General features: G+C 50.5%; 1 protein-coding gene across 1 annotated transcript in view; it reads right to left on the reverse strand.

Annotated features, from left to right (window-relative positions):
• Positions 1-423: 423 nt before the first annotated feature.
• cdc42bpab (CDC42 binding protein kinase alpha (DMPK-like) b) overlaps positions 424-13,998 on the reverse strand; it is a gene marked incomplete at both ends in the record, with an annotated part of 72,512 nt that continues 58,937 nt past the window's right edge. Inside the window, 17 exons of the mRNA XM_080548993.1 lie at positions 424-555; positions 3,272-3,432; positions 3,689-3,809; positions 4,614-4,731; positions 5,658-5,781; positions 6,115-6,199; positions 6,623-6,720; positions 7,548-7,887; positions 8,138-8,391; positions 8,971-9,033; positions 9,488-9,707; positions 9,979-10,060; positions 10,181-10,320; positions 11,801-11,937; positions 12,586-12,691; positions 12,957-13,040; positions 13,344-13,463. Coding sequence (XP_080405119.1) covers positions 424-555; positions 3,272-3,432; positions 3,689-3,809; positions 4,614-4,731; positions 5,658-5,781; positions 6,115-6,199; positions 6,623-6,720; positions 7,548-7,887; positions 8,138-8,391; positions 8,971-9,033; positions 9,488-9,707; positions 9,979-10,060; positions 10,181-10,320; positions 11,801-11,937; positions 12,586-12,691; positions 12,957-13,040; positions 13,344-13,463 — 2,385 coding nt within the window. The remainder of the gene's footprint in view (positions 556-3,271; positions 3,433-3,688; positions 3,810-4,613; positions 4,732-5,657; positions 5,782-6,114; positions 6,200-6,622; positions 6,721-7,547; positions 7,888-8,137; positions 8,392-8,970; positions 9,034-9,487; positions 9,708-9,978; positions 10,061-10,180; positions 10,321-11,800; positions 11,938-12,585; positions 12,692-12,956; positions 13,041-13,343; positions 13,464-13,998) is intronic.

The following is a 13,998-nucleotide window of genomic DNA, read 5'->3' on the forward strand; positions in this document are numbered from 1 at the left end:
CACGCACACATACACAAATGCACACACACGTCAACACACACACACACACACACACACACACACACACACACACACACACACACACACACACACACCCGTCAACACACACACACACACACACACACACACACACACACACACAAACACACACAAACGCACACACGCAGTAACTAACATAAGGTAACCTTTCCCCAGCGTTTCCCTCTTGTTCGAGGGGGTTAAACACACACTTCTCTCCCTTCCCTATGTTTGGAGATGTCAGCCCCAGAGCTCGGAACGTAGCGCTGTGGTCAAGGGGTCAAAGGGCAAAGAAGGGGCTGTGGAAGCCGGTGCAGTTCCGTGGGCAGGGGACAGGCTGAGCCCTGGGAGGGGCGGGCCCAGGGGCGTGATGAGGGTTCGGGGGTTGGAGTCCTGTGCTGTCACTCATGTGTCCCAGGTCATGCGGTCTGTGCTCTCCAGGGAGAGGGACTTGGTTTTGTGGGGGGAGGCGGGGCTGGGGGGGCTGCTGAAGGTGGAGCTGTTGGATGCCGTGGAATGACGGGGCGAGTCAGAGTCCTGGAGATAGGAGAGAGAGAGAGAGAGAGAGAGAGAGAGAGAGAAGTAGGGGGCATTTAGATCATATTCCTCTCACTGCTAACCACACGACACTGCAAGGTCACATTCAGCAGGCAGGAAACAAGGAAGAATGCTTTGAAACTCCCTGCATTTCAGCTAGTATCCCTATACCTACATTTGTACAGTAACGCAGAATTTTGTTCTCTTGTTTGTGTGCCAGCTGAATGCCAGCCAGCTGTACATCGACATAGAGCAGGGCAGGTCAATGCCTGTCCCCTAGGGGGGTGGGGGGGGGGGGTGAACATATGTCTGTTTTTCCTTTCAACCAAACATTATAAGTGCTCCTCTGATGCTGTTTGACCACTGAAGTGGACATGAAATCACATCACTCATAAATAATCCGCCCGGCAACAGTGGCTTAATGTTCCATCACGTTCCACATCAACAGCCAATGAGCAGCTCGATTGAGCGGAAATGATTGGCTGAAGCGAAAACATATACATACTGTCGGTTTCCTGCCTACACAGCCTTGGACAAGCCCAGCATTAACACACCTGATTGGGGTAATCAACTCATCACTTCAATCAAAGACCATGGTTAGTTCATGCTGGGCTGGAACAAAAAACCTGTGTACACTGCAGCCAGCCAGGACCAGGATAGACTAAACACTGCAACAATAGACAGTACAAGGCATCCCTGAGGACAAGCATTGAGGACCCCTGGTTTGGAGTAGCAGCTACTTGAGCGCCTCCCTCATTCAACTTGGTCAGAGAAAGGGAGGAGCAAGAGGAGGAGGTGGAGGAGGAGAGGAGGAGGAGGAGGAGGAGGAGGAGGAGGTGGAGAGGATGGGTCCGTCCTCTGCATGCATGTTTCTCACAGAAGAACCAACCACACAGCTACAATCATGACTGATCTCTGGTTAGCAGTAGTGACAAGCCTCTATGAGCTACGAGGTAGCGACCGCTGTACCACCACAGCACTGCAGTAGCTGGCTTACATTATTAACGTTTCCATTTTTGACATTTAGCAAGACACTTTTATCCAAAGCGACTCACAACGAGTAAAATGTGTCTAAACTAAGTGAATCATCATAAGAAAAAATAATCTACGCTAGGACGTTGGCTCAGACTAGGTTACAGAGGTTTCAATGTTCTACTGAGGGAAACGTCTGCATTACAGTGACAGTATCTCTCTCACAAAGCACATGCAGTGTGTAACGTACACTGGTACACAACATCTGATCAGAACTGTTGTTGTCATCCTCAGAAACATGGCCAGGCCACCGGAGGGGGGTGGGGGGGTGGGGGGGGCGATGTGGAGACATGCTTGCTTGCTTGGTAGTGGATGGTAGCACTGCACGCCATTCCACAAACACAAACACAAACACAAGGCGATGAATAAGAAAGACTGGGGAGTGTGTGTGTGTGTGTGTGGGGGCGCAGGCCAGCCAGGCCAGGGGAGTGAGCAACGACCCCCCCAACCAGCAGGGGGCGGTGATAAAGCCATCTGATGCTGCTGATATTGCTGGGGTTGAAATGGTGCAGAGGGGGAGGTGGGGGGGACGGTGGTGATGGTGGCATCACATCACTGTGTGTGTGAGGGGGGAATTGGAGGCACACAGTGCAGCTTGGTGGGTTGGACACGCGTGTGTGTGTGTGTGTGTGTGTCATGACCATTACCTTCATCTTACTAAGCAGGGTCCTTAAAGCCCTTTTCAGATCGGGGGTCTTCTCCGATGGCGAGACTGCCTGCCACTGGAGAGGAAAGTTAAGACTCAGCGACCCAGCCCAGAGAACACATGCTGGGGGGGGGGAGCGGAGGTGGGTGGGTGGGAGGGGGGGGGGGGAAGGGGGAGCGGAGGTGGGAGGGGGGCACGATGGAGCGGAGCGGGGTGGGGGGGAGGGGGGGCAGGGAGATGGGGCACGATGGGGCTGACGCCAGACGTGGGGTGGTGGTGGGTCAGCCAGGCCATTAGGGGGTGCCGTAGGCAGGATGAGGAGGGGGTCCAGAGAGGATGTAGAAGTTGAGGATGACTGGGTGGCCGAGACAGAGGTTCCGCCTAACCACAGACGCAGAGGATCATATTACCCTACCCAGAATGCTAACCTGTAACCATTGGGAGGATGAGAACAGATCATGTGACCCTGTTATCAGCGGTCAGAGGCAAACTGGTTGAGACTGAGCGGCTGAGGGTGGGAGGGCCAGTGTGTAAGAGGCGGGGGGGGGGGGGGGTGGAGGTATGGCTGGGGTCAGGGTTGGAGCTGATTGGGTTCACTCCGGGGGTACCGCGATGGGCGGGTCTATGATGCGTGAGGAACCAATCAGTCGTGAGGATGGGACATGGTGGTGGGCGGGAGGAGGGGCAGATTCATGGCAAACATGGTACGCTTTAGTCGTGTTTTTCTGTGTACTTTTATCGTAACGATTGACCCTGTTGATGAAGGTTGAAACGTGGTTTCAGAACCGATCGACGTCACTCTCGCGACAAACCCCCCCCCCCTCCACACATCCAGAGAGGACAGGCCGACAGAAAACTAGAACAAGACCTTGTGACTCCTCGTAAGTGTGTCAGTTCCAGCAAATATTCTACCACGACAGTTAGTGAATGAACAGTGTTTAAAGGGAGTGAGTTTTTTTGTTGTTGTTGTCTTAGGAGAAGTGCACTTCCCGCCCCGAGTGCCCCTCTGAGGGGGGGGAGTGACGCGTCCTTACTGACCTCTCTGTCGAACTGGGAGAGGGGCGCGTCGCTGCAGCCGTCCATGCCCCCGCCCGACGACAGGGAACTCTCGGAGGGCGAGGTCATGGTCTGGCGCTTGGAGCTGTAGCTCCCCCCGGACAGCTCTCTCCTCAACGCACTGCCGTTCTGAGAGGACGAGCCTGGGGGGGGGGGGGGGGGGAGAGAGAAGGAGAACGAGAGAGAGAGAGCAGGGGAAGACAGGAAAGGAGGAGGGGGGAGAGGAGGGAGAAGAGGACGAGAGAGAGAGCGGGAAGAGAGGGAAAGGAGGACAGATATTCAGTATTCATACCTTCATGAATCTTTTTTTTGCATTTTGTGACAAGTGATATCTCTCTCTCTCTCTCTCTCTCTCTCTCTCTCTCTCTCTCTCTCTCTCTCTCTCTCTGTGGTACTCACGTATGCCGAGTCCGCTGCTGGCACTCATGGACCGGCCTGGCTCTGCCCGGTTCTTGGTGATAGAGGGGATGCTGACAGAACCGCTGAAGCCCGCCGCACGGTTCTCCTGAACACGGACGTTCTGTTGTTAGACAGACACACAGCAGGACAGGGGGGGGGGATGAGGACAGAGACACAGCAGGACGGGGGGGGGGGGGGGATGAGGACAGAGACACAGCAGGACGGGGGGGGGGGGGGGATGAGGACAGAGACACAGCAGGACGGGGGGGGGGGGGGGATGAGGACAGAGACACAGCAGGACGGGGGGGGGGGGGGATGAGGACAGAGACACAGCAGGACGGGGGGGGGGGGGGGATGAGGACAGAGACACAGCAGGACGGGGGGGGGGGGGGGATGAGGACAGAGACACAGCAGGACGGGGGGGGGGGGGGGATGAGGACAGAGACACAGCAGGACGGGGGGGGGGGTGAGGACAGACACACAGCAGGACGGGGGGGGGGGGATGAGGACAGAGACAGAGACACGCATGGAGATGGAGATGAGATGGAGACGAATACACACACACGCGCACACACAGGCAAGCATGCACGCACGCACGCAATATGGCGATGACACACAAAATCAAGGACATGAACATGAACACAGACATGCACACACCCTCAAATATGGATGAGAAGACAAACGAGGAACGAACGTCGACTCGCACATACTCACGGACACAGAGGTGTGCATACACGCGCTCACGTGTCACACAAATGACACCAACACACAACGTGATTGATATGAGAGATATGAGAGATACTTGTTCTAACCAAGCAAGCAGACATTCTACAGTAAAACCGACATTGATGTGGACTGATGTGGACTGATGTGGACTGAGGTGGACTGAGGTGGACTGAGGTGGACTGTGAGGTGTGTCTCCTACCATGGGCAGGTCTTTGAGGATCTGGATGCCGTCTCCTGGCCCCATATGAGCCACGTGGTTGAAGTTGGTGGGGTTGGAGATCAGCTTGTTCCTCATCTCTGGGTCTCTGAGCATCTCTCTGCACAGGAGAGAGAGAGAGACACACACACACACACACACACACACACACACACACACACAGGATACACACGTGCACACACACAACACACACACACACACACACACACACACAAACACACAGGAGTTAGATTGGACAGCACTTAAAAACAGTACTCGAAGCACTTGACTGTGTACTGCGTCACAAAGGTGGATGCATGGGTGAGCTGACTGGCCAGTGTGTGTCCTGAACGCTCCAGTGGAGGGGGACATGGAGTGGAGAAGTGGAGCAGTCAAGAGAACCCTACTGCTGCCTACAGCCGTCCACTGGAGGGGAACCATCCTCCCTTCAGGACAGGAAGGACAGAGGGCCACTCCTGTCTGAAAGGTACGGGAGTGTGCACTAAGCGTATAGTGTGTTATATATGACTAGCTGTATGCTTCCTCTACTGCACTCTCTCACCCTCAGGCGTGTACAGCCTATAGTGTGTGGAGTGTTAGATTAGATTAGATTAGAACTTTATTGTCATTGCACAGAGTACAAGTACTGAGTACAACCAAATGTAGTTTGGCATCTAACCAGCGCAAAATACATGATATTGTATCCAGTGCATGGCATTACAGCATGAGGTATAAAGTATGGAGTAGTGTGCAGTGTGTAATGTGTACTATATATTGTACTATGTACTATAAAGTATGTACTGTGTAGTGTGTACTATGTAGTGTTGTAGTGTACTATGTACTATATAATGTGTAGTGTGTACTATATGGTGTTGTAGTGCACTATGTACTATGTAATGTGTAGTGTAGTGTGTACTATGTAGTGTTGTAGTGCACTATGTACTATGTAATGTGTAGTGTGTAGTGTGTACTATGTAGTGTGTAGTGTATAGTGTGTACTATGTAATGTGTAGTGTGTAGTGTGTACTATGTAGTGTTGTAGCGTACCTCCGCTGCTGCAGTCTCTCCTCCTCAGGCACTCTGAAGGAGAAGCGTCTCTTGTTGTTCATGCTGCGGACCAGCTGTTTCCTGCTGTTGTCTGAGGTCTCTGGGACCACCAGCTCATCACCCTCTGTAACACCAACGTCACCTTCATCATCCTCATCATCACCATCTTCATAATCATCAACAAGCTAAATGATCCATCATCACCATCATCCTCATCAACACCATCATCACCATCTTCATCATCGTCATCATCAACAAGCTAAATTACCCATCATCACCATCATCCTCATCAACACCATCAACAAGTTAAATTAATTTCGCTTGAAAGTGCCACCCAGTACGGCTTTTTCACACATTCGGTTCATTATCCTGGGAATATGTCACTGTCAGTTAGTGTAGGCTGCTAGACTGTGTGTGTGTGTGTGTGTGTGTGTGTGTGTGTGTGTGTGTCTCTCACCAGCCATCTTGTTTCTGAAGTAGATCAGTCTGACCGTCTCCAGGCCCAGCAGGTTCAGAGAGCCGTCAGGGTTCAAAGGTCGCACCTACAGGGGTCGTGGAAGAGGTGGAGGGTTAAAGACACCGTAGAGGGACGCGACACACAACACAACACTGTCACAAAATGTTTCACATTATGTGTAATGAATCTAGAATATATGACAATTTCACTTTTTGAATTAAACGATAGAAAATAAGGAACTTTTCCACGATATACATTTTTTGGGGGGATGCACCTGTACAGATCATGTTGCAGAAAAAAATAATTTGATCTACAAATGACAAACAAAACAGGGTCGACACCAGGGGATGCTGGTGGACAAAAAAATGGGAGGACAGGCTCATAGTAAGGCATGGTTTCATTCCATCCCTCATTCCATTCCATGGATTACAATGACCTCTGATTTCTACCTCCACCAGCCTCCACTGGCCTAAACACGTCTATATCATAAGTTCCTTCGTTTCTTTACCTTCTTGAGAGGGATGGTCTGTATCCACTCCATGGTGTTGACGTCAAACACGTCCACAGCGTTCTCACTGTACACCGACAGATAGGGGGCGTTGTAGCCTGGAGGGGACGGACGGAGGGACAAGGACGACAACATTAGATACATCAACCAACCAACCAACCAACCAACCAACCAACCAACCAACCTCCCAATCAACCAACCAACCAACCAACCTCCCAACCTCCCAACCTCCCAAACTAACCAACCAACCTCCCAAACCAACCAAGCAAGCATAATGGCCATGATGGGGGCGGCGCGTGCAGATTACGCAATTTAGTGATTACCTGTATTTGTCTACTATTTTTGCACAATACCACCATTTGCACTTTCTGGTTAGATGTTAAACTGCATTTTGTTGTCTAAATACTTGTATTTGTACACTCTCATAAAGTACTAAAGGGTGAATTCCTACAACAGCTTCTTCCACACTCAGAGACAACTAGAACTGTGTCTCAATAATACCATACAGGATTGACGCATTATGTTACATTACATTACGTTACATTACATAACATTTTTTACATTAACATTTTTGTCATTTAGCAGACACCTTTATCCAAAGCAGCTTACAACAAATACATTACACTAAGTAAGTGAATCATCTATCCATAAGCCATAGCATGAAAAAGTAATCTATGCTCGGGCCTGGGGCCACGAGAGAATTAAGATTTCTCTTTTTCTTCTTTTCTTTTGTAAAAACTGTACTGGGGGGGGGTGGAGCGGATGTACAGGATGTCTCAGGAGGGACAGTTAAGGTGTAGCTGTCATCTCGGTATGCCACTGCTGTTCTACATACTCTTGTTTGATCAGAGCTTTAACGGAACGATTGTGAACCGATAAATAATCATCGTCATCGACGCCGAGGAGGAGGAGGAGGAGGACTCACAGGCGGCGTTGGGCACGGCGGGCCACATGAGCTCCTGCTGGCGCGAGCGGCGGCCCTGTGAGTCCACGTAGACCCCGATGGCGCTGAAGCAGAGCAGCAGCTCCTTGGTGGAGATCTCCACTGCGCAGAGGGAGTCCAGGCCCTGCTGGGTGATGAACGCCAGGGTGTGGTCCTCGGGGTGCAGCAGGGTGACTGGGGCGCAATCCCCGTGGACGCTGTAGCGGGTGAAGCCCGCCTGGTAGCCCACGCACAGGCGCTCGCTCAGCAGGCCCATCCACTGGACCGGGCCTGGCGCCTGAAGCTCCCTCAACCTGCGGTGGCGCGCTTTGCTCTTGTTCACCTGGGAGGGATGAGGGGAGGGGAGAGGGGAGAGGGGAGGGGAGAGGGGAGAGGGGAGGGGAGAGGGGAGGGGTGAGGGGGAGGAGTGAGGGGAGGGGTGAGGGGGAGGGGAGGGGTGAGGATTGTAATATCATTAAGAGAAGGATTTTACTTTTCCAGACTGTTGATATTGATCAAGAATCAACCAACCAACCAACCAACCAACTAACCAACCAAGCACAACAACCCTAACCGCCCCCAACCCTCCGTACCTCATAGCAGATGATCTGCCTCTTCATGGCCACACACAGGCAGGTGAGAGATCCGTTCCTGACGGGCCCAGACACCAGCGACTGGCAGCCCTTGGTCTCAGCCAGCTTATAGGAGTCCATCTCCCGCCCGTCCAGCGCCGCCATGGGGAACAGCCGCACGTGGCGGTTGCGCCCCGAGATGACGGCCAACAGCTGCTCCTGGGAGATCAAGTCGATGTGGTGGACCTTCTTATTGTCCCCCACGCGAATGATCTCTGTAGGGGAGAGAGGGGAGGGAGAGAGAGAGAGAGAGAGAGAGAGAGGGGGGGGGGGAGGGAGAGAGAGACAGAGTCAGAGAGAGAGAGAGAGTCAGAGAGAGGTTAATGTAGTGGTTGTTATATTATGTTATACTGAGAAATGTAAGTCTCTACAGTAGTGGAGCACTCAAGGAGGGCCCATTTCCTTCCTGAGGGGTTATGAGCCAAGATATGTGTCGCAGTGAACAATTCGGAGTATAGACAGGGCCCATAACTTATGTAATCACAGATTTGTATAATATGATTGGTTCCCAAGATTGGTGACCTCATGACCAAGGATAGTTATAAATATGAGTCCCCACCATTGTTGGGGGCGGCTTTTGCTTCCTGCTTGCTCCTGTTTGCTACGCTCATGTAACCATTTTGCTTAATAAAAGGCCTCTTTGGAGACAATTGATCGAAGCTCTTTGTGCTTTGTAGGTTATACTAAATCTATTAATAATCGATTAGAGGCCACAACATTAATAAACAGGGACAGAATCTCTTGACACATACAGTAGGACACAAAAAAGGCGGGTTTGGGATTTGGAGTCTTACCATCTTTGGTGACATGGATGACATAAAGGCCTTCCTCGTTGCCCAGGGCAACACGTTCGTGATCTGTAAGCAAAACAAGAGAGTGTCTCAATCAGAAGACATACCGCTGACAATACTCAAAGTTGAATCTACTCTGCTTTATACTAATAACAACATTTCCAAGTAGGTTACATTTCTCTACTTGTCCATAAGTTCTGTTTTGCAGTGGAAGGGAGACATCAAGAGCAGAATAATGACAAAGGGCAGAGGCAGCAGTATTTATAATGGCTGTTTACCAACCAGAACATGCTAATGAGGGACAGTGTATGTTTAGGTACGGATAATGACTGTTTACTGCATTTCAAGGGACAGTGTGTGTGTGTGTGTGTGTGTGTGTGTGTGTGTGTGTGTGTGTGTGTGTGTATGTGTCTGTGTGTGTGTGCGTACATGTGTGTGTGTGTGCGCGCGTGTCCGTGTGTGTCCCCGTGTGTGTGTGCATATGTGTGTGTGTGTGTGTGTGTGTGTACCTCTAACCTACCTATAATAGCAGCAGACTGCGTGGTCTTGATGAGCGGTAGCGTGCTGTCGTAGGCCTCCTTGGGTACGTAGACGAAGCGCTCCTTCAGCTTGTTCTTCTTCAGGATGCGGTGCAGCTCGTTCAGAAGCCCCACCCACTTGTTCCTCTCGTGGTCGCTGTCGGCCAGGATCAGGATGGAGGGCTTGTGGCTGCTGGAGGGGGACAGCTGGGACGCCGTCACCTGGGGGGCGGGGTGTGGGAGGGGTTAGAGGTTAGAGGTTGTTGCAGTCTGGGTATCTAGTGTAGTCATTGTCAGGTTGTTTATTTGTTTTTTTTATCATGATGTGATGCTTTTGCTTGTATATTGTCATATTGTCATTATTATTATTATTATTATTTTGGTGTATGAGAATGTATGAAATAATAGCATCAAACAAATACAGTACAAATACAGTAACGAAGATGAGAGTAATTACCGTACACAGTGTTAGTGTATGGTTAGCTTGTCTTACCCTGAATATACAGGGGATGTCCTTGCGGCTGGCGTGGATGACGTCGGAGGCCAGGACAGAGCTGACGGAGAACTCCTCGTCCCTGCGACGACAACATGGGAGAGAGAGTTGATCAGCTGGGAGAGAAACAACCATTTTCCCTGTGTGACCGTGGGAGTTGCGGTTCAGGTTGAGGTTTGTAGTCCTTTGTAGTTTTCCGTACCTCATGTCTATGACCTGGCTGACCACCACGCTGGGCAGCGTGGCCTTGCCCTCTCCCAGCTCGTACAGGAACAGTTTGAAGTCACACACCACCGCCAGCGCCCTCTGCCAACCCTTCTTCACCCCTGTCGGCTTGGGGACCTGGGACAGAGGGAGACACCAGTCTTGTTATACACACGCTATAAAACAAGACAACCTACACACACACGCATGTGCACGCACACATGCATGCACACACGCTCACGCACATACACACACGCGCGCACGCACACGCACACACACGCACACGCACACAGGGGTAGGTACATGTTTTCGATATATACACTACGTATAATATGGTATTATGAACAGGCCAGTACTATGATTTGACACAACGGCGAACCGATTTACAGATACACCTATTACACTGCACACAAACACCTCACATTCAAGCGAATCAACTCTCACAGGCCAAACTCTGATGACAAAGGAACAAGAGATGAGTTGGCATAAAGTCAGCCTAGTGAAGTTGCAGAGTTAGCGAGTTCCCTGAACACTGTTGTTCCCCAAGGTACAGCAGCAGCACCCAGTAAGTAAACATCACATTTCAGAACAGCTTCTTCTAGCAGACGTCTAGAATTACATGTGACAGCAGCTGGTGAAACCGGGAACAAGTCGGCAACCAATGAAATTGTTCAGACTTTTATTCAGAAAAACGTAAATGAATGTCAACGTTGTTGAAAATCAATGACACACTCGCTAGTCAAGCCAAAACATTGCAACGCAATGGATTCGGTGAGTAATCCCCACTACTACCTAGTTAACTACAGTATAACCAGGGGTGCACATAACTGGTGCGCCAGTGCGCATGCGTCGCCAAAATGCATGCTGCGTGGCAGATCAGCCGCATGAAGGCGCTCTTGCGCACCAACAGCTTTTTTTTTCTTTTTTTGGGGGGGAAAAGTTGATTTCAGTGTTTACAGAACAGAGCAGTGCTTAAAGAGATGTCCGTTTATATCAGTGTGTTTAAAGAACAGACATTCAGTTAGTGCTTAAAGAGATGTCAGTTTATTTCAGTGTGTTTAAAGAACAGACATTCAGTTAGTGCTTAAAGAGATGTCAGTTGATTTCATTGTGTTTAAAGGAGTCGGACAGACTTTCATTCTTAAAGAGCAGTCATTTGATTTTGCATTTGTTTCTTTTGTTTTGCACACAATAATTTGGTCGTTCATCTTTATTTATGAATAAATGTCGTTTTGCTAATAATATATCCATGTATCCCTTTTTTATCCATCCTGTGGGACGGGTCGTGACTCGCGAGCTCGGGGAGCACCAAGCAGCATCCCTAGGTGCTCCTCTGAGCACTGGCCCCAAAAAGTTATTTGCACCCCTGAGTATAACACTACTTTACATTGTTAGCAGGCTCACAGAACAAGCTGTGTTAGTTGACTAGTGAGTGTGTCATATGATTTTCAACAACGGTGACATTTATTTACATTTTTCAGAATAAAAGTCTGAACGTTTGATCGGCTTGTTCCCTGTGGTTTCACCGGCTGCTGTCACAGATGGTTTTTCAAATACAGTAGCGAAGACCAGAGTAGACCGAAGACCACAACGTTAGCGTAGTGTTAGAGCGTCTTACCCGGACGTGTCCCTCGTAGGCGGTGCCGATGCCCCTCTGAGGGTCGATGCCCAGCGGACCCTTGGTCTGGTCGTGGGGCACGGGGCACACGGCAGGAGCCTTGTCCGCACACGTCACGTGGCAGGAGAAGTTACACACTGGAGGAGGAGGAGAGATGGAGGGAAGGTTAGGGCTTGTTACCAACCTGCCTGACCAGGATTCTATAAACTGAACAACACACCACCATGTACATGCTGACGGGGCGGCTGTGGCGCAGGAGGAGGTAGAGCCGGCGTCTAATGATCGCAAGGTCGGCAGATCGGTGGTTAGAGCCCCGGCTGGCCACATGTCGAAGTGTCCTTGGGCAAGACACTGAACACCAAATTGCTCCCAATGAGCGTGGATGGAAGCATGGAAGCTTGCCGCCATTGGTGTGTGAATGGGTGAATGAGAGGCCATTGTAAAGCGCATTGGAATAAGGCTCTATATAAGTCCATTTACATGTGAGGAGTTGACTGACATAGTGGCTTTACATAGCAGAGCATAAACCTGGAGTGGAAATACATTATCAGCCGGTTTCACAGACAAGGCTTAAGCCTAGTCCTAGACTAAAAAGTATCCTCAAAGGGGATTTCCCATTACAAGTGTGATTTAATGCTGGACTAGGCATAAGCATTGTCTGTGAAACTGGCCCTATAAGAATTAAACATTGTGAAATAATCCCAAATGCGCCCCAATTCCCTCCTCCCATTCCAGTCTCCATATCTGTCTTTCTCCTCCTCCTCCTCCTCCTCTTCTGGTCTTACCTTCACAGGTGCATCCCTGGCGGATGAGGCCCACCATCAGAGAGGTGCACTGGTTACACTTGGTGGGAGCAGTGAACGACTTCACCACAAACTGGTGGGCTTTGGGCTGTGGGGGGAAAGAGAGGACAGAGAAACATAGGACCACCAGTCATAAAAACACAGATGCAGAAACTATACTATAAACTGTCCCTCTCTCTCTCTCACATACACACACACACACACACACACACACACACACACACACACACACACACAGACACAGGTCAATGAGACCACATTGCAGAAGTAACATCGACAGTGGTAACTGCGATATAAAAAGCTGTTCTTTGAACAGTAAATGTTTGTGGAGTCGATGGGATGTCAGATCTTACCTTGGGGGACGAGCGTCCGATACTGCCGTACCCCCCTGAACGCATGGTGGGGGTCTGGACTGTGCGAGGGGGGTGGTCTATCAGCTGTAGAGCAGGAGAGAGGACAACTGTGAGTGTGGTGCCGTAGAAACATTACAACGTGAGAGAATTTAGCTTTTAGTGAACGCAGTAAGACACAAAAAACGCTTTACAAGTAAGTAACCCAGGCCAAAGCCCCCCCCTCCCCCAAGAAGAGCAAGCCAGGGGGAGACACACAGAGACACAGAGAGACACAGAGACGCACAGAGAGACACAGAGAGACAGAGACACACAGAGACACGGAGACACAGAGACACACAGAGACACAGAGAGTTACAACTGTTTGGGGGGTCAGGGGTCACAGCTGACCTCAATTGGCTCCATGTCGCTGGCAGTGGAGGGCGACCGCGAGCGAGACTTGAGGTTGGATTTAGAGTCCTCGTCCCTGGATGGAGTGTTGGAGGGGGTGAAGTTATCTACAGAGTCCATCTGAAGAGAGGGAGGGAGGGAGGGGGGGAGGGAGGAGAGAGACGAGGGAGGGAGGGAGGGAGGGAGGGAGGGGGTGTTAGATAAGAGGATGTAGTGTTGTTGTAGACAGAGAAAGACCGACCACGAAACCAAGGAGGACCAAAGAGCACCATCATCCATGCTTAGGGGGGAAGATCAGGAAATCCATTGAACCATGAAGAGGTAAACGTTTTTTTTTTTCGGGGGGGGGGGGTCGTAGAGGTAGAGACCGACATTCCGTTAGCCGTGTGTGTCGCGGTCGGACCACAAATCCACAAACTGAAGAAGCATACGAGGGGGAAAGGCAGCAGAACCAAACTGTACACCATGCGTTTCGGGGGTAACTGCACAAAAGCCGTTTGGAGGGTAACACCCATTCACCATGCCTAGAAAGCCAATTCAAAGTTCCAATAGCCACACTAGCTAACCGCATATAATTCACAGCCAATACGTATGCTATGAAAGTCCAGTACAGAACATCGCAAACTGCAGAATGTAAACATAAATGGAGGCCCTC

The sequence above is a fragment of the Nansenia antarctica genome (assembly GCF_963989245.1).
Source record: "Nansenia antarctica genome assembly, chromosome: 1".
Taxonomy (NCBI): domain Eukaryota; kingdom Metazoa; phylum Chordata; class Actinopteri; order Argentiniformes; family Microstomatidae; genus Nansenia; species Nansenia antarctica.